Raw genomic sequence first — 18,300 nt, 5'->3', positions numbered from 1 at the left:
ATATAGTTTCTTAGTAAAGGTCATTCAGTTGGTAAAAGACTAAACCTTGGAAACTTGAACGTGTAGTCATTATTCGTCTTATCATGATTGAAAAGGTAATCCGTTGTTCAATTGGATGATCTAAACCAATCTTCACTCGTTTTGCATAAATAGTTCTTTATAATACTGTTCGGTGTAACGACTTGCTTGGTTATCCTTGATCTGCTTCAGAAATTGGATTTTTAAAAGCGCTATTTGCTGTTGCATATCTTTCATATGGCAGCTTTTGTAACCTTTCAACGTTAGTGGTAAAGAAAAATACAAAATAAAAAGTGCCTCATACCATCGAATGCATTGTCTAACAACTTCGTAATAAATATTCTTGATGCCTTTAACTTGTCATAACTGGAGACCTGAATGGACGCATATGAATAAAACGATAATGCCACCAATGCCTTATTACCGGATGCAATTACCTCGGGTATTAAAGAATCCAAAAGCTCAGTAGCCTTGATGCAATCCAGACTTCCGATTAAACACAAAAGACATAATGCTTCTAAGAGATAGAGCCTCAAGAATGATGATGAGGAAATTTCAATAACATTCAAGAGTTCAAAGATGGCTCGATGTAAAACATTTGTTTTCTGAGGCAGTTAGAAGTCATCAACTTTTTTATTGTACATACAATGTAAATATCAACTTTGAGAAGCATCAGCTTTACTTTCCACTCGACCGTAAGGTTCGTATCGTCCTCCAAAAGATTCTCAACCGCATCTATACACTGTTTCAGTTAGCAAATTGCTGTCATATCATCATACCTGGCTGAAGTTGCCCAAACTTATGTCAAGCTTGAGGCTGTAATAATGAGTGTTGAATAGGGATTCCTTACTATGTCGGAAACCATTCAAGCTTTTTAAAAGAAACGTTGCTGTCTTGTAGTTTTTTCTGTAAAAATATCATTAGTAACTCAAGGAAACGTGGACCCTTACTCATTTATTGCTTTATCCAGATACAGAAAACACTTTTCACGGCCATAAAAGTGAACAGACTGAAAAGAACGTTCCGACTCCATTTTAGCCATTTGTAAAGTCGCAGAAACGTCCGACCAATTACCATTCTCAACTAGTCTTCTGGCTTTATTCATGTAGCTTTTGACCAAATCAATCACAGAAGCTTCCTGGAAAAAGCTATTCTGATAAAGACTGATATAGTTAAAACTTAATGAGAAACAGCCTAGTCGATACCATGTTTCTTGTAAAAGATCCATGTATCTTGAAAAGCTATGGAAGGATTCGCTGTGACATTGCAAAGCAAAGGATTTTGTCAAATTGGAAAAAACTCCTACCATGTTACTGCCGTTATCCAAAAAATGTTGGGCTTGCATTAAATGAACCGTGGATTGTAAAACAGGGATTTGAGCACTTTGACTATTGATAGCTAGATGCTCCAGGATATGGTTTTCTTCTTCAGGATTTTTGTCTTTAGAAGAAGGAAGCTGAGAACGTTTAAATTCATACATCCAAGCCAAAGCAAAATTTAGACAAGCAATATCACCGCTTTCCCGTGCAGTATTAATCGTATCTTCTATAGCGCGCAGGGCTTCTTTGTCACATCCAAAGTCAGCTTGCAAGATACTAAGATTCAGCAAAGCGTATTGGTAGGAGACTCGTTCATTCGAATGCATGACATGGTCAAAGTATCTGCAAAGGTTCTCTATAGATTGTTGATAGTCCCCATTGAACCAAGCATTTAAGAACCTAATCAGTTAGATAAATAAGACAAAGAAAGAAATACCTGAAGTGATAGCTTGTGTTCAAGTGGTTCCCTTCGGCTTCTAAAATATCGTGGAGTTTACGTTTCATCTCCTCTGGTAAAAAACATCCATAACCTGAAGAAATACAATTAGAAAGGTTCTCAAGTCAATAAAAATCCAATAAATAAAATACGTACGCTGCATGTGCTGGATTTGTAATTGAATAAGCCTTTCAATATCTTGAGTTGCATGACAACCTATCCAATATTAGCTAAGTTCGTGACTGCACAGAAATCCAAACCTGGAGTACTCCCGAATGCGAGTTGAAGTAAAGTCTGGTTACTCGCGAGACCTAATAGTTCATGCCGTACGTTCACTTTACAGTATTCCACTCCATCTTTACGAAAATTCATGGATGGGGAGCGGTATTCAAGAAAAGACTTAAAGAACTCAACTCCCTGTTCGAAAGATAGCTGTTCATATTCTACCACGCATTTTCGTAGAAAGACAGACAAAACTGAAGACGGCGAGAATAACATGTGAGAAGGTGGCTCTTCATCAGGCTCGTATAAGTTTGTAATATAACTTCCCAAGGACATGAAGATTTCATGAATATCTTCATATGAGTGTAAGGACCATAGCTAGAGTGATACTTTGTTAGTTGCATCAAAAAAATGCTATACATGAGGTAAAGACATACACGTTCGTGTAATAAATCGTAAACACTGTAACTATCTATAGTGCTTGGAAGTTTAGTTGTTATATTATACAGGTCAATCAAACTCTGAGGCAACGAATTAGATGACTAAAAATCGAAATCATTAGAAGACAATACTTGACAGAAATGAGTCGATAAAAACATACGTCAAAGTACTCCAAGATTATATCCAGAAATGAAGCTGAACAACTCGGAGCAGTAGCATGCTGGGCGTAAAATTCAACTAATAAACATAAAGCAAATTTATGGGGTGTGAGAAATCTCGTATAAAAAACCGACTTCTTATTGTGTTTGTCCAGCGGTATTGGAAAAACGGAATAAGCAGAAGCGCCCAAAGGATCCTGCATTTCCGTGATTTCCATGGTAATCCGTTGAGAATGGTATTAGAAAGTTGACTTCGTCAGCAAGGTCGAATTCAAAACAAAACTTCTTAGTTTACAAGTAAATAAAAATCCTACTGACTTGTTTCAAACAGTGCTATGAATGTTGTCAGCAATTAGACTTTCTAGCGACGGTAGTGATCCCAAAGGCGGTAAATACTTACAAAAGCGAAAAAAATAAACTCAATTTGCTTAAAAACTTAATAATCAAAAGGTTTTTGGATTTTTTTTCTCCGTAAATGGTTACTGTGGTGTTTATTTACGTTCATGAAAGCTAAATTATACAAATACAGTCAGAGATGTAAATTGACAAGTTTATTACAGAAAATTAGCATCTATAGGTTTGGAATTTTATTATTCATTGACTTATTTATGCTTCTTTGTTATAAAGGGACTGAGCATAAATGAAAAAATATAATGAATTTATTTTGTACGAGTTGAACAGTATAAGAAGGCAAAGGAGATTTATTGAAAAAGGAATTTTAGTTTAGTTTGAGTTAGGAAACAAGTTGTCTTTGCTCAAAGGACGTAGCATTGAGATTTCCTCCAGTAAACAAACAGACACAACCAGAAAAGCGGACTAGTGACAAAGAGTTACTCGATTCGTCCTAGGAAACCTTTGGAATTATCTGTGACGTCCCCTTACTGAATAAATCATCAACGCTGGATGCTTAAGAAAAGGATCAACTTGGTTTAAGAGATCAGCGTATTGTATTTCATGCCAAGATGCAACTCCTGTTCTATATTATCAATTTCAACTCAATTCGGTTTTGGAACATAAACCCCAAAGCTTGACTTGGCCAGAGTCAATGCTTCGAAAGGTCGACTGATTCAACATCACTATTGAGAGAAACGATTATGCCAGGAACGCAAACATCCGTTGAGTCTGTTCTCAAATACTCTTATCTCATGCTCGTTGCTAAAAAGGTTCAATTTAACACGTACATGAATAATAGGAGCAGTTGGAACTCGACCTTTTGAATGCTGCAAATTACATTTTGGAATGTAAACAAACGCCAGCAACCACCAGAATCGAATCTATAGTCGAATACTAAAATCTTATGCTCGCTGCTGAGTTGTCTTGTTCAACACGTACATAAATAATAATAGTAGACGAGATACAATTACTCGTGCGTTGCTTTGCTTTTTGAAATGTAAACAAATGCTAGAAGCAAGAGTCTTAAGGAAAAGAACGGGGGATAAAACCAGTTTACAAGGGAAAGAAGTTAAAATCAAAAAAGGGAATCAATCAAAGAGAAAGCTGAAATGTTAGAAAAGGAGGGAATCAAAGGGATCATACTCAAAAATTGTGTCATAAAGGTTCACGAGAAAAGGTTATTAATTGAAAAAAAGAATAAGAGAATGAAATTCAAGAAGAGTATCGAAACGTTCATCACAATTTTTTAAGATATATGAGGAAAAAGGTATTGGAGCAATGGGAAAGCAACCGAGTGGAACGCCTTCTGCTTATTCATCTTTTAACGAAGCAAAGCAGTGATACATCCAAGGAGCGCTCATTTTGTGAGTTTTGTCAACAAAAGACTAAAACGAGGTCCTGTTTTCGCAATTCATCTACAAGAAACAAAGCTCTCGAGTTTGATTGAGAAAGAATTGCTTTTGGATGCATGTGATTGATATGCTTGCTTGGTTGAAAAAGGGAGAGTTCGACCTCTATTTATACCTTTTCAAGACGTTTGTTTGTTGACATTTGGGACTGGAAACAAACTACTCACAACAAACAAAGGATGCTTTACCATTGGTTTTCTGTTCAAAAAAGTTTGAAAGAGAAAGTAAGCTCGGTCTGAGCCATCTACCTAACTTAGATTCGAGACTTTTCAATTTGTATATGCCAAGTAAACAGTCGGAAGAAATATAAAGGGAGACTGGTCGACAGGTTGTAAAGGAAATGAGAGAAGCTAAAAAAAAAAGAACTAACTTTGCAGACTTATTGCATTCTCTCAAATAAAGAATAATTTTTCCTTAACTTTTTAGTTCCCAAGAAATCAAGATTATATTCGAGTTTCGGTGTTAGACAAGCACTAACAATCAAACGCTATACTTACTGTTAAATCCAGGGTGTGAGCATTTTGATTTTTTTTTGAAAAAGTTGCTTTGTTTACATTTTTCTGTTTCTGTAAATAAAAGCCAAGTTACAAGATGTTACTTGCTCTTGTGACTCAACGTTGCGTAAGTGATGCGAAATTTCTTATTGAAACCAACATCCTTGCCTTTAATTCTTGCCAATTGATATTAATTTTGTATGAGTATGTCTGAAGAGAAGCCTAGCTTGGATTCAAGTGTTCCTCCTGAGGGCCATGCTTTCAACATTGATCTTGAAAAGGGGCTTCCTTTGAATACACCGCAGGATATTAAAGAATCATTCGGGTCAGGTTCTCCAAAAATCAAACGAAACAAGGTAGTAGCTTTCCTTGTTTTTTTGTTTCCGGATAAAGATTATTATGATATAAAAGAGAACAAGATTAAAGCCAACGCCTATACTTTTTTAGCTGAGTATAAGGAAGAAACAAAACGTCACTTCCCTAAAAATGTAATCTTCCAAAACAGAACGGTTCACTGTATTTCGACATTGGTTTTATCTTTATTGTGCTCATTAGCAGCCTTTTACCACTATGACTTTCTTTCTTGGTTAGTACATGTATCTAGCAAAGTTGGATATGCTTGGGATTTCTTTTGTCCTTTAGGTCAATTCTTTTTAACATGGGCAACTTCTTTCGGTGTATTTTACGGTAAGTAATATTTTTTCTAATCGAAAAAATTCTTAAGCATGCATTTGCTAACAAAAACTAGTATCCAGTCGGCCTATAATTTGGGTAGCATGGCTCGTGGCTAAAGCACTAATTTTTATTGTGGGTGGTCTTGGGGTCGTTTCCGAACATTTTTTATTTCCGGTGCAGGTGTTTTATCCACTGTTCTTTTTTATCTTTGCGGTTGGTTCTATTGTGATGCTTAAATTGACGTTGATTTTCGTTGTGTTAGTTTTAGTAGGCTTTTTGGATTTTTCAAAACTAGATTTTATATTTCGTTGTACTCTCGCGGTAGCAGTTGTGACATTAGAAATGCTTGTCGCAATATTACTTGCAAAATTTCTTGTCAATGGCATAAAGTCCATCTTCACAGGTCTTGGACAAACTGTTGGTGTCGTGTGTTGGATATGTTACCACAGTCTTATTTGCATCCTTGGATATTCAACTGAGGAAACCAGTTCACTTACGCTTCCAAAGCATCAACAAAAGGACGATGCATTTTTTTCTTCGCTTTCAATTTTTAAGGAAGAGAAAAATTGACAAAGCAACCCTATTGCTCTCATTATTTATTTAAATTAGTTTTATTTGGCTTCCTCTCTTTCCTCATCGCCAATTTTTGGTACTGTTCTAGGATTCATTGTAAGAAATCTCTATATATTAATTTAATTTACGTTTGAATACGATCGGTTTGTTTATTTTATTTAATCTTCTCTAAAAACTCAAGTGTTACCTCACAGGTAACCGTTCGTTGCAATAGTAGGAGGTTGCACATTTATGGAATATGAAGACGTTTGTAAACAAGAGAAATACTTACCGTTGTTTAGAAGAAATTGTTCAACAAGTACAAAAAGCCACCAAAAAAAGATGGAGCCTACAGCACCCCGGATTCCCATGTTGTCTCCAACCATAGTACTAACGAGGCCCTCAGACGCTTAACTGCAGTGATCGGACGGGAACTGGTGTTTTCGCCTAGGTGTGGCCGTAGACGCCTCCAGTTGTCTATCTGACTACTAAAGTTGACGTACTCGTCCAGTATTTTATTTGACTTGATGTCTTGTAAGATCCATCCCTACTCAGCTCTATCTGTGGTATTTTGTCGCGGTTGAATCGTGAACAATTTCATATTATAAGATTTGAAAACAAAATGTTGTTCGTCTTTTGTATGAATTCACATCCTACTAGGCTGTCACAGCTTTGTTTCTACGCCGCTAAATATATCATTAGCGTATGAGTTTATGGGTTGAAAAAACCTTGTATTCTAAATATATTTGGATCCACTAATATTATCTCATAGTGCGTCGACTTGACTCCCTAAGTAAACGATAATTGTATTCATGAAGCTACACCTGTCGAATTTTCCAATCTGGAGATTTGAGCTTTCAACTAGAGGTATACACATATATCTTTCTAGAATTCGTAAGCTTCTTTTCAACCTTTATTCTAGAATTTTTAAAGTTTTCTATCGCAAAAATGAACATTTACTTTATGTAATAACGCATTTGATAATACAATACGTTTATTGTATCAAAATATAAGTAATATCGTATACCATTCATGACAATGACACTAACTTATAACAAGTGAGATCCAACCTGTGACAAATCCCTTCAACAGCTTATATAATCGTAAATGGTCGCTTATTCAGGAAAGGTTACTACTCTGCTTCATAGCTAGTCTTAAGTGAAAAGCTGCTTATCGTCTTTGCCTCACTTCACTTATATTTAAGAATCAATCTTGAGAACAACCTTACCAACGTGCTTTTGACTCCATAGGTAGTCATAAGCTTCCCTCAGCTGTTCAAAGGGAAATACCTTGTCAACGAGAGGGTGAATATCGTTTGCCTCAATACAAGCAATCATGTCTGCAAACATGTGGACATGTCCAACAAAGATACCACGAATGATGGCATTCTTGTTGAGAATTTTGCCAATCAATGAGGTGACGTTAAGGCTGGCACCTTCTTGAGCAAGGAAACCAATAGAGCTGATGACTCCGCCTAAAACCAAGACATCCAAAGATTGACCCAATGTTTTTTCACCGCCGACTTCGACGACATGATGATAACCAACATTGTCGGTAGCTTCCAAAGCAGGTTTGGCCCATTCGGGGTTCGTCTTGTAATTGATCAAGTTAGTAGCACCCAAATTCTTGGCAATTTTCAGTTTCTCATCGGAAGAAGAAAGTACTGTGGTACGAGCACCAGCAGCAGCGGCGAATTGGAGAGCAAAGATGGAAACACCACCAGTACCCTGGATCAAGACATTTTGACCCGGTTTCAATTTATCCTCGCTACCAAACAAGGCATTCCATGCAGTCACGGCAGCACAAGGCAAAGTGGATGTCTCTTCGAAGCTTAAGTTCCTAGGTGCATGATTCAGGGCATGAGCAGGGAAGAAACCAACTTTGCGGAAAGCACCGTTTACAGTACCACCCAAGGCACTACCATAGCCGTGCTGGGTTGGTTTTCCGTCAACGTAATCAGCGAAGAAATTGCAAACCACTTTGTCGCCAGGCTTATATTCATCCACATCACTACCGACCTTTTCAACAACACCGACACCATCAGAGCCGGGAACTATCGGAAGATTCAAATGAAGAGGATACATGCCCTTCGTAATAATCAAATCTCTGTAGTTGAGAGAAGCTGCCTTGAGATTTACCTGAACCTCATTAGGCTTAAGGGATTGAACTTCCTTGGTGTCTTCGATCTTGAGTTGATCAAAGCCACTCTTAGTGTCGCTAACTATGTATTGCAATGGCATCTTATAACAGTCCACTTATCAGTTTAAATATCCTACGATGGGTATTTTCTTTGATTGTGTAGCTTTGTTGTTTGTTAAATACATTAAAATGGTATTTATATCATTGTGAGGTTTGAAATTTTTGTTTGCTTACATAACCGCCATTTACGTATTTAGTAAGTTTGGCTCGTTTATTACTAATTAGGCATTCGCGCATTTTTTAGTTTTGAAATCTTTCTTTCGAGTACGAACGAACACATTTTTTTTAAGTGATCATCGGGGAAAGCAGATATTGATTTTGAACATATGTTTTCAAAGGTATTTGTACAACATGGATTGAAAAAATGAAGCAATAATTGAGATGGGCCGTCGCTTTGGAAGTCTAACTGAAGTGCAATGAAAGCGATGAATTCGTTTGCGAAGCTACGTTTAATTCAATATTAAACAGACATATTGCTGGTAGAACGAACTTTAGATATTACGTTTGTCCAAGAAAAGATGTAAAACCATTTTCACGATAGTGTCAGAGCAAGCTCTTAACTATTTCATTATAATTACTTTATAGAGTATATTACTCTATATCAACGTAAACAAAGTGGGAAAACAGATTGATATTTGTGGTGTAATCATAAATATTGGAAGAGCAGTTAAAGTGACCGATTCCAGCTTCGCGGCCAGGGCAATTTGCCCAAAAAGTGAGAATATTGGTGGCAGATGTAAGATTTTAGAGCACGCACGAGTTTTCCAATGCCACTGGGACCATCAGCTTCAATATGGTTACTATTCTTTTCAATATGAAAGTGTAAAGTTGGCAGTCTTTTTCGTCGTTGGCTTACATCTTTGGCATAGCTTTTTCACTTTCTTGCTTCCGATGAGAACATCTTATATTTTAGCAGCATTGGAAGGGGCCGCAGTAGAAGAAGAAGAAGAAGAAGAAACAGGATTATTTGGAATTGCAAGGGCTGTAAAGCCAACACACTTGCTATTACCATTTCCTTTACCAAAAAAGACAGAGTAAACAGAGGAATTTTCTTCGATAGGACAAGCTACAGGGCTTTGTCCATGAAGTTCCAGAGCATAGCCAGAAGCAATGCGTTCTCCAAAATCAAATCCAAGAATGGAACCCTCATCATTACGTTGAAAGTATAACGCACCGTTATCGCCAAGGTGAGCAGAAAATCCTTCATGGAGTAAATAAGTATCTGCTAAAGTGAATTTGGCCGCTTCATTTCCATTATCATAAGGATCGAGGTAGACGTTATTGTTGTCACCAACATAAAAGGAATGGAAATGAACGTTACCGTTACCTGAGCGGAGGCTCATTACAGAAAACTCTTCATTCTGTTTGATATCAGAACGGTCGGTTAGAGGAGCTGCAAGAGAAGAAATTGGGCTACAAGCTAAAAGGGAGAATAAGGCAGAAGAAAGAGAAACGGAGGAAAACAACTTCATCTTAGAAAAGGCAGATAAATCTTTAGAGTGAGGAAAATCAAAGATGAGGGCAAAAAAATGAAAAAATGATTGAATAGATGGATAAGACAAGGCAAGACAATCTAATGTTTACAAAGGACACTATAAAAAGTGAACGATATAAAAGTGAAGGGAATGATGCAAAGTAAAAATAAAAAAGTTACTGTTAATCTTTTCAAAAGTACCTGAATCACACAATGATTAAGACTTTAATGATTTCCAAACTGATGATTGTGGTTTCAAATGATGATGGGGAGAGTGTCCTATTTATAGCAAGTCCATGGCCGTTTTGCAGTCCCTTCCAGAATTATGAAACGACAGACTGAAACCCATTGTCACAAGTTTTCCTTTCTCCTCTTTCGAACGTCTTCACCTCGTCATTCTATCGTTTCTCAAGTTACTACAGGATGTAAAGCAAGCGTACTATGTGCAATTGTCCGAGTGGGTGATGTCCTATATGTCACTTCTTAACAGCCGACCATTTAACTTTTGATTTGATGAGGAAAGAATATATTCGATTCCTACTAAAAAACCTCTTGAGCTTTCTCGGTATATAATCGGTCGCGTTGCTCATGTCTACAAAACAACTCCACATTTGTTTATTACGTTGCCAAACGAATTTGCCATCATCTCGCACCCTGTCTTAGTAACGAGTGTAGAAGTGAAACTCAAATGAAGTAACCGAAAAGTCATTGCATCGCACCTGGGAAATGTTTCATACCGTTCAAGGTCATACATCCAATTTTGAACTTTTCATATCTGAGCATAAATTTGTTTCTGATTTGTTTTTCTTTTCTTTTATTTCGTCGGAGTTGTAAAACTCCATTTCCTTCTTGGATTCGGTGAAATCATGGGACTTTTCGGTCATATTGATATCAGTTCTTCTTTTTTTCCCGGAAAACTAGGTTTCGGTATGGACAGACATCCTATGTTCCAAGGTTTCGCAAAGCGTCTGTCTAAAATGGGTACGCTCTTGGCTCTGCCCAAGTTTGATTCAATGCAGGTGAGATAGGTCAAAGTTATTCAGCCAGGGAACGTTCGACTTGGTTGTTGTTTTCGCTTTTTTTTTTTTTTTTTTTTTGTATGATTTTCGTTTGCAATAAATGAAACAATTGAATATAATGATTACCACATACTTCAACGAAAATGTTGTTGCCATAGTTGAAAGACTATGAAAAGAGCTCTATTGTATTGAAATCCATTGTATTTCTCGTAATCTAAAAGAAAAGTTGTCTGAGAGGGTTAGGCACCACTCCATTGATCTGATTCAGTGGTCTCCTGTACAAATTTGCAAGACACTTTACAAAAATGGGGTTACGGATATTACTTATATGCCTTTCATCATGCAGCCTACAAGGAGGAATCTAACGAAGTTGATATGTGCAAAACCGATGGGACGATGCTGAAAAACTTTGTGCTTGGTCTCGAGAAGAGCAATGATAGGTCCTTTCAGGAGAGTTGTCTTGACAATGGGTTTGAAATATTAGACCTGGTTGAACTATTTTAGTTTTCGATCATATCGTTCGATTGAATGCTGAAGAATTGAACCGTTGAAACAAAAAAACAACAACCTGCCTTGTTTTCCACACTGGTTTGCAACTGACATATGAAAATGAAAGTAACATTGCAAACAAAGTGGAAATACGCGAGAATGTTTGTTCCTTTTCATCGCACAAAGGAGGAATTTTTAACATCATAGATCAGTTTCTAGAGATATAAAGAACGACCTATTTGACATGGTAAACAAGCCAAGCTACAAGCCAAAAAAATGCAGATTATCCATGAAAACAAAAGCAAAAATTATAATGATAGTTAAGACTAATAAAAAGGATCAAAGAACGAGGAACAAAGAAGCGAAAGGAACTAGTTCGAAATCTCTGGAAGAACCCCAATCGTGGCAAGTCATCACAATCTGGAAAGTACTAGGTCGTTTATAGAATGTTTGTTGTTTTCAGTAGTTCAGGTATAAAAAAGGAGTGAAGTAGGGTTGATTTGACAACATTGACAAAAAAAGAACAAGAGTTAATTTTTTCAGTTTATTTTCAAGTGTGAAAACAAGCGCTATTTACAATGTCTCTTCAACCTTTCTTCGATTTATACCCATTTCAAGACGGTCTTTCTGACTTTTTGAGTTATTCCCCTCGCGTTCAACGCCAAAATCATGTTGGTGATTTGTCACCTGCCATCGATGTTCACGAAGGCAAAGATACGGTCGAAGTGGATGTTGAACTTCCTGGTGTCAAAAAGCAAGACGTACAAGTTCATTACGACGAAGGAAAATTGACGATTTCTGGTAAATCCGTGAATGAGCGCAAGAGCGAGGGAGATCGAGGAAACCACAGATGGTCCGAGCGTCGCTTTGGATCCTTCTCTCGAACTATCTCCATCCCCAGCAGGATCGATTCCGATCGTATTGAAGCTCAATTTTCCAATGGCATTTTGAGTATTCTTTTGCCAAAGATTGAGCAATCCCGCTCCAAGAAGCAAATCGCCATTAATTAAGCTAAAGGGCTAACGTTAATGAGTTTATGATGATATGACTATGATGAGAATTTACAAGGGCATAATGACTTTTTAATATAGAATAGCGTTGTAATGAAAGTTTATTAACTTTAAAAGGTACTCATTTCAATATTGTTTGTATCAAGTAGTACTATGATTAAAACGATGTAAGCTATGAAATCTAGAATCTGAATTGTAAAACAATTGTGGCTCTATTCTATGAACGCTTTTTCAATGTAGTCTTAAATACTATGTGCATTTGACAAGTGTTTTGGCTACCCTATTTATTTCTTGCCTCCTTTCTAATTGTCCTCCAAAAGGGCAACTAGTTGTATTTACGATTTCAGCCCAACTATTAGGTATAAAACAAATGTTAATAGCGAGATTTGTTAAAAAAGAAAGAAATCAAATAAAAGGAGAAAAAAGTGAGAGGAAGCCTACAGCACCCCGGATTCCCATGTTGTCTCCAACCATAGTACTAACGAGGCCCTCAGACGCTTAACTGCAGTGATCGGACGGGAACTGGTGTTTTCGCCTAGGTATGGCCGTAGACAACTGTCACTATAAAATATGTATATTATTTCGATAATTCATCATATTCATACAAATTAGCGCCGATTTTGATGTCAATTTTTTCGAATTGATTCGTTTCCTAAATTTTAAGAATCCTCATATGTACAATTTTTACGAATAAATACTTAATACTGTAAAATACATCTCTTTTCTCTGTATGTTTGACAAACTTGCTGGTTTTCTAGTTTCTTTATTACCGAAATGGAAGGGTCACGTTAGTAAATAGTACACGGTTAGAAACAAAATCATTATTTTCAGAAATACTGTTTAAGAGCATGAGTAAGTGTCTTGAGAAGGTAACTTTTCATTGCTACTGTATTGTTTAATTTATCTTCTACGATAGAATGCTTTATCTATTATGACAAGGAATGGTCAAATGCCTAATTGTGTGTAAGCCTCTTCTTACCTTTTACCAAACAGCATCATTGTACATAATGTAGTCAATGGAATCAAAACAGCATAGATGAATATAAATCTTGAAGAATTTGATGGATAACATAAACTAAAGTAAATAATGACCGATATATTTGTTTACTGTGAAGAAAAACCTTCGAAACATGAGTATGGTATTCACGCGTGGTTTAAGGAAGAAATAGCACTTTGAATTTAAGGGAACACTCGTTGTTCTATTGATGTACTTTTCAACTTTGAATTCATATCTATTTTAGTAACCAATTGTCTCTAGAGAACGTGAGTTTTTTTGCATTTGGGTTTCTATATTTTAGCCGTTAAACAAAAAACCTGTACAGTGAAACATAAATATCTCCTTAAACTCGGAGACGACGCGTTGGATCAAAACTATATAAGTTCAGTCTTCCATCCGTGCTTGCCCACTATATGTGCTATTTGGGATATCCTTAGTTGCGTTCCACTATCCAAAGTAGTACAAGATGAACTCGTGTCTGGTCTATCGAAAATTGGCTTATATTTTAGACTATGGGAAAATAGGAATAAATCTTCTAGCCGCAAGACCAGAAACGATTCTTTCGTGTACCTGAAGACTGTCATTTCTTTCTTTCTTTCCTGATCGTTGGAAATTCTGGTTTTTTATTTTATTTTATTTTTTTTTTGGGGGTTTATTTGTTTATATGATATGTCACTTGCATTTTCTTCTTTTCGTCTTTCCTACCTAACGGGCTTTATTTACCGAAAGTTTTAGTTATGTCTGATTCTGGATAATTCGGCCCATGAGATTTTGAAGCTCTATACTCAACACCACTTATCTCTGTTTATTATTGAGTTCTATATAAAATCCTTGGTTAGAGCGTAAAGTTGGTTTCATACTAGTCAATCTCGTTTAAAACGTCATCCCATATACTGAAACGTGAGATTTACGACAAGTCACCATTGAAAAAAATTGTACACAGTTTGGAACCTGTTCGCAATCAGCCTTATACTCTTCGAAAAAGAAAACGGAAGCGTGATCCCTATAAAAAATTGATGAATTCAACGAAATTCTAAATATTTATAACTGCAGTGTTCTGTTGTACTGGCGCCATATACTCCCCCAAAGTTTCTAATTTAATTATTCACAGCCTCTATTAAAGTCCTTTACTGAATTTTTTTCTCTTTTGATTGAATTCATGGCGGCGCAATTCCTTCGAATTTCGCCAAAGGGCTCCAAGTTTCTCCCTCGTCGAATAACTTCAGGTGCTAATCTTTGTCTGCATCCTCGAGGAATTTATTCCTCGCTTTTACTATCTCAAAAAAATGTTCTCTTGAACAAAGGCACAAGAAACTTCCAATGTGCCTCGTTTTCGACTGAATTAAGATGTCGTGGTGAAAAGAACCCAATTTATCATTCCAGACAATTTAGTGTCAAAGGTAGCTCTGGAAACAAGTTATCCGATCTGAATCCTCAAGGAAACTTTCCGAAATACAAAGATACCGAATATTTTGGTTATAAGCCTAATGTATTTACCGGAAAAGAAGAACAGAAAAACAAGGTCATTGACTGCCTCCGAAATGAACGGAAATCAATCCCTGATGAGTCCATTGAAGACGAGGTGTACCGTTTTTATGATCACCTATGCTTGGATGACTATTACTTCCAAATGGAACCCATGGAATTGATTGCAGAACACATAGAAATTATTTACGCTGCTAAAGTTGCTGCTCGTGCATCTCATGCAAGAGAAGAACTCAACATCCACGTCAAAAACGAAAATGAGGACTCTGCTATTTATATGGATAGTGCTCCTGTTACACAAATGGAACTGGATAAGTCTCATGAAATAGAACAGTCCATTTCTAAGCGTTATTTGGATAACCCAAATGATGATGCCCCCTCTTTTCGAATTGAATCATTTACCTCTACGGCCAACATTGACCGTGCTAGTACTGAAAATTCAAACATCTCTACCTTTCTCGTGAACAAATGTAATTTTGTTGACCCTTCTGACAACTTATCCTCCAATCAGAAAATTCCCAAAATCGCTTGCGTTTCAGACAAAACGTTTTTGGAAAAGGCCTCCGAACATACTATCCAAACATATCAGAATATAATGGATACAGTATTAACTCGGTTCGGTCCAGCCGTTGGCGTGTTTAAACATCAACAACGTTCTGAAATCCGTTTGGTCATCGGTTATCGTCGTGGATCCATTATGAGATTTTACCCTTCTATCTCAAATTTGCTCCGCTACTACGGCTTGTCCTCATTTCGAACTTATATTGAACAATTCAGCAATGGTGTCACAATTATATGCTACAATTTTAAGTCTGACAGCTTCAAGAATACTGCCAGTTCTGCCTCTATTGAGGAGCTTTTCGGTCAAATCACAAAGGAAGCTTCTTTGTTATATTGCATGCCCCATACTGATATAGACTCTATGTTTACTTCCTCCAAATTATCCATCCAGGAGGTAGCTTACGCTCATTGTGTCCGTGTATTTTGTGAACACGTCATGAATAAGCTTGGCAGTGAATATACAAGTTTGTCAGCTATCCTTGACCATTCAAATCATCTTCATGTTGAGATCCTAGACACCATAAAGCGTCGCCTTTCAGTTCTTGCTTTCACCCGTACGAAGATTCACGATACAATTGTTCAATATCCTCATCTTGTTCGCATGATGTTCGATCAATTTTACCTTCAACATTCTATTGGGACCGGATCTACTCCACGCCTACATCGTGCGAAGACTGTTTCATCGGTATCCTTGGACCCTCAATCTTTAGTCGAATTACCCAACGAGAAACTGGTGGAAACAATTCAAAAAACATGTGTCAATGATGACGATGCGACTATCATGGAAATGTTTGTTAAGTTTAATTCCCATTTATTAAAAACTAACTTTTTCCTAACTACAAAGGTTGCTTTGAGTTTCCGATTCGACCCTTCATTTTTGGATCAAGCACAATTTAAAGATCCATTGTATGCTATGATAATGTCCGTCGGTAACGAATTTAGAGGTTTCCATTTACGCTTCAGAGATGTTGCTCGTGGTGGAATACGCCTAATTAAATCGGCAAATACCGAGGCTCTCAATCTTAATGCTCGTGGACTATTTGATGAAAACTATAATTTGGCGAACACACAAAAGCTCAAGAATAAGGATATACCGGAAGGAGGTGCCAAAGGTGTTATTCTTTTGAATTCCAAGTATCAAGACAAACCCGCTTTGGCTTTTCAAAAGTATATTGACAGTATCATTGATTTATTGATTCCAAATGAACAGGAGAAAATAGTGGACAAGTGCGGTAAACAGGAGATATTATTTATGGGACCTGATGAGAATACTGCTGAATTGGTAAATTGGGCCACCATTCATGCACGTAATCGTAAAGCTCCTTGGTGGAAATCTTTCTTCACAGGAAAAAGCCCTAATATGGGCGGCATTCCACATGATAAATATGGAATGACGTCTCTTTCAGTTCGTCGTTACGTGGAAGGTATTTACAGAAAATTGAATCTTGACCCAACCAAGTTGAGCAAAATTCAAACAGGCGGTCCAGATGGTGATTTGGGTTCTAATGAAATTAAACTTTCCAACGAAAATTACATTGCCGTGATTGATGGAAGTGGTGTTCTCTATGATCCTGCTGGTCTGAACAAATCAGAACTTTTGCGCCTGGCCAACGAAAGAAACATGATTGATCACTTTGACGCATCTAAACTTAGCAAGGAAGGGTACAAAGTGCTAGTCAGAGACAACAATGTTAAACTTCCCAACGGCGAAGTTGTAAACAATGGAACTACCTTCCGAAACACAGCTCATCTTCGTTATAAAGCAGATGTTTTTGTTCCCTGTGGTGGACGCCCAGGAGCTATAAACATTAACAATGTTGATCAGCTACTAAATGAAAATGGAAAACCTAAAATCAAATTTTTGGTGGAGGGTGCTAATCTTTTCGTAACTCAAGATGCCAAGACTGTTTTAGAAAAAGCGGGTGTTGTCGTAATTCGTGATGCGTCTGCGAATAAGGGTGGTGTGACATCCAGCTCTCTTGAAGTTTTAGCATCTTTATCTTTTGACGACGCCTCTTTCATAGAGAACATGTGCGTGCATGATGGAAAAGAACCAGAATTTTACAGAGAATATGTAAATGAATTGAAGGAAATTATTCAGAAAAATGCCGACTTGGAGTTTGAATGTCTTTGGGAGAACCATAAAAAGCAAAAGCTTACTTTCACCAGCTTGAGTAGTAAGCTTTCCGAAATGATTGTCAAATTAGATAATGAGATCTACAACTATGAAAAATTATGGTCCAACAAATCATTCCGAGAATTTATTATTGCCAAAGCAATCCCCAAGACTCTCCAGAGAAAGATTGGGATCGATCAAGTAATTGAAAGAGTGCCCGATGCGTACTTGCGTGCTATTTTCTCAAAATACCTGGCTAGTCGTTTCGTTTACCGCTATGCAACTACCGGTGATCCTTTCGCATTTTTCGATTTTATTTCCAATGAATTAGTCAAAATCGATACATAAAGTATACCGATTCAACCTTTAGAATCTAAAAAGCTAGCTACTTTGTTTTAACTAGTCCCTTTTTTTTTATTTTTTTAAAAAATATACTTACATTGAAATATTATTTTTTAAAAAAAAATAAAAAAAGATAATCTTTTAGCAACAGTAATAGAAAAGGGAGAAGTGTGAGAATAATGAGAAGACCAAGCGTGTTTAAAACTCGTAGCGCGAAAATGAAAGTCGACAACATTTGAACGATGGTTTCTATAATTCTTGATTGTGCATAATTCGTTGTCGTTACTATATGCAAAAATGCACGTTCCTACAGATTTGAGTGCTAATTCGTAAATTGCAAGACACATTCCTATGAAGGGACGAACAATTTGGCGCCGTAAGTTCGAAGTAATCATAATTTATTTTGTTATAAGCTTCCCGACTACCCAATCCCATAATATCTTACATTAAATAATACAAAACAAACGTGGAAATCCGACTGTACACATAAA

At 36.8% G+C, this 18,300-nt stretch overlaps 7 protein-coding genes and 2 non-coding genes across 9 annotated transcripts; 3 read left to right on the top strand and 6 right to left on the bottom strand.

Moving 5' to 3' along the window:
* Positions 1 to 132: 132 nt before the first annotated feature.
* On the bottom strand, positions 133 to 2,812 carry apc5 (anaphase-promoting complex, platform subcomplex scaffold TPR subunit Apc5; the record flags this gene model as incomplete). The annotated part of the gene is made up of 10 exons (XM_056179533.1): positions 133 to 272; positions 323 to 623; positions 665 to 760; positions 798 to 924; positions 969 to 1,736; positions 1,774 to 1,867; positions 1,930 to 1,989; positions 2,034 to 2,373; positions 2,433 to 2,537; positions 2,597 to 2,812. The coding sequence occupies 10 exons, from the start codon at positions 2,810 to 2,812 to the stop codon at positions 133 to 135; spliced, it is 2,247 nt and encodes a 748-aa protein (XP_056036825.1).
* A 2,278-nt stretch (positions 2,813 to 5,090) lies between these two features.
* SOMG_00738 (uncharacterized protein) lies at positions 5,091 to 6,135 on the top strand (the record flags this gene model as incomplete). The annotated part of the gene is made up of 2 exons (XM_056179532.1): positions 5,091 to 5,577; positions 5,639 to 6,135. The coding sequence occupies 2 exons, from the start codon at positions 5,091 to 5,093 to the stop codon at positions 6,133 to 6,135; spliced, it is 984 nt and encodes a 327-aa protein (XP_056036826.1).
* A 328-nt stretch (positions 6,136 to 6,463) lies between these two features.
* On the bottom strand, positions 6,464 to 6,578 carry SOMG_10021. The gene has a single exon (XR_008803554.1). It is a non-coding gene; the product is annotated as a 5S ribosomal RNA (ribosomal RNA).
* A 738-nt stretch (positions 6,579 to 7,316) lies between these two features.
* Positions 7,317 to 8,357, bottom strand: SOMG_00737 (alcohol dehydrogenase; the record flags this gene model as incomplete). The annotated part of the gene is made up of 1 exon (XM_056179531.1): positions 7,317 to 8,357. The coding sequence occupies one exon, from the start codon at positions 8,355 to 8,357 to the stop codon at positions 7,317 to 7,319; it is 1,041 nt and encodes a 346-aa protein (XP_056036827.1).
* Positions 8,358 to 9,218: 861 nt separating this feature from the next.
* Positions 9,219 to 9,788, bottom strand: SOMG_00736 (But2 family protein; the record flags this gene model as incomplete). Its single annotated transcript, XM_056179530.1, has 1 exon — positions 9,219 to 9,788. The coding sequence occupies one exon, from the start codon at positions 9,786 to 9,788 to the stop codon at positions 9,219 to 9,221; it is 570 nt and encodes a 189-aa protein (XP_056036828.1).
* A 661-nt stretch (positions 9,789 to 10,449) lies between these two features.
* On the bottom strand, positions 10,450 to 10,674 carry SOMG_00735 (uncharacterized protein; the record flags this gene model as incomplete). Its single annotated transcript, XM_056179529.1, has 2 exons — positions 10,450 to 10,509; positions 10,543 to 10,674. The coding sequence occupies 2 exons, from the start codon at positions 10,672 to 10,674 to the stop codon at positions 10,450 to 10,452; spliced, it is 192 nt and encodes a 63-aa protein (XP_056036829.1).
* Positions 10,675 to 11,876: 1,202 nt separating this feature from the next.
* SOMG_00734 (hsp16-like protein) lies at positions 11,877 to 12,308 on the top strand (the record flags this gene model as incomplete). Its single annotated transcript, XM_056179528.1, has 1 exon — positions 11,877 to 12,308. One exon carries the CDS (start codon positions 11,877 to 11,879, stop codon positions 12,306 to 12,308), a length of 432 nt encoding a protein of 143 aa, XP_056036830.1.
* A 434-nt stretch (positions 12,309 to 12,742) lies between these two features.
* Positions 12,743 to 12,857, bottom strand: SOMG_10020. The gene has a single exon (XR_008803553.1). It is a non-coding gene; the product is annotated as a 5S ribosomal RNA (ribosomal RNA).
* A 1,607-nt stretch (positions 12,858 to 14,464) lies between these two features.
* gdh2 (NAD-dependent glutamate dehydrogenase Gdh2) lies at positions 14,465 to 17,815 on the top strand (the record flags this gene model as incomplete). The annotated part of the gene is made up of 1 exon (XM_056179527.1): positions 14,465 to 17,815. One exon carries the CDS (start codon positions 14,465 to 14,467, stop codon positions 17,813 to 17,815), a length of 3,351 nt encoding a protein of 1,116 aa, XP_056036831.1.
* Between the last annotated feature and the right edge of the window lie 485 nt (positions 17,816 to 18,300).

The sequence above is a fragment of the Schizosaccharomyces osmophilus genome, chromosome 1, assembly GCF_027921745.1.
Source record: "Schizosaccharomyces osmophilus chromosome 1, complete sequence".
In the NCBI taxonomy this organism is placed as follows: domain Eukaryota; kingdom Fungi; phylum Ascomycota; class Schizosaccharomycetes; order Schizosaccharomycetales; family Schizosaccharomycetaceae; genus Schizosaccharomyces; species Schizosaccharomyces osmophilus.
Note: the sequence above shows the minus strand (reverse complement) of the source record. Positions and strands in the feature narration are given on the sequence as shown.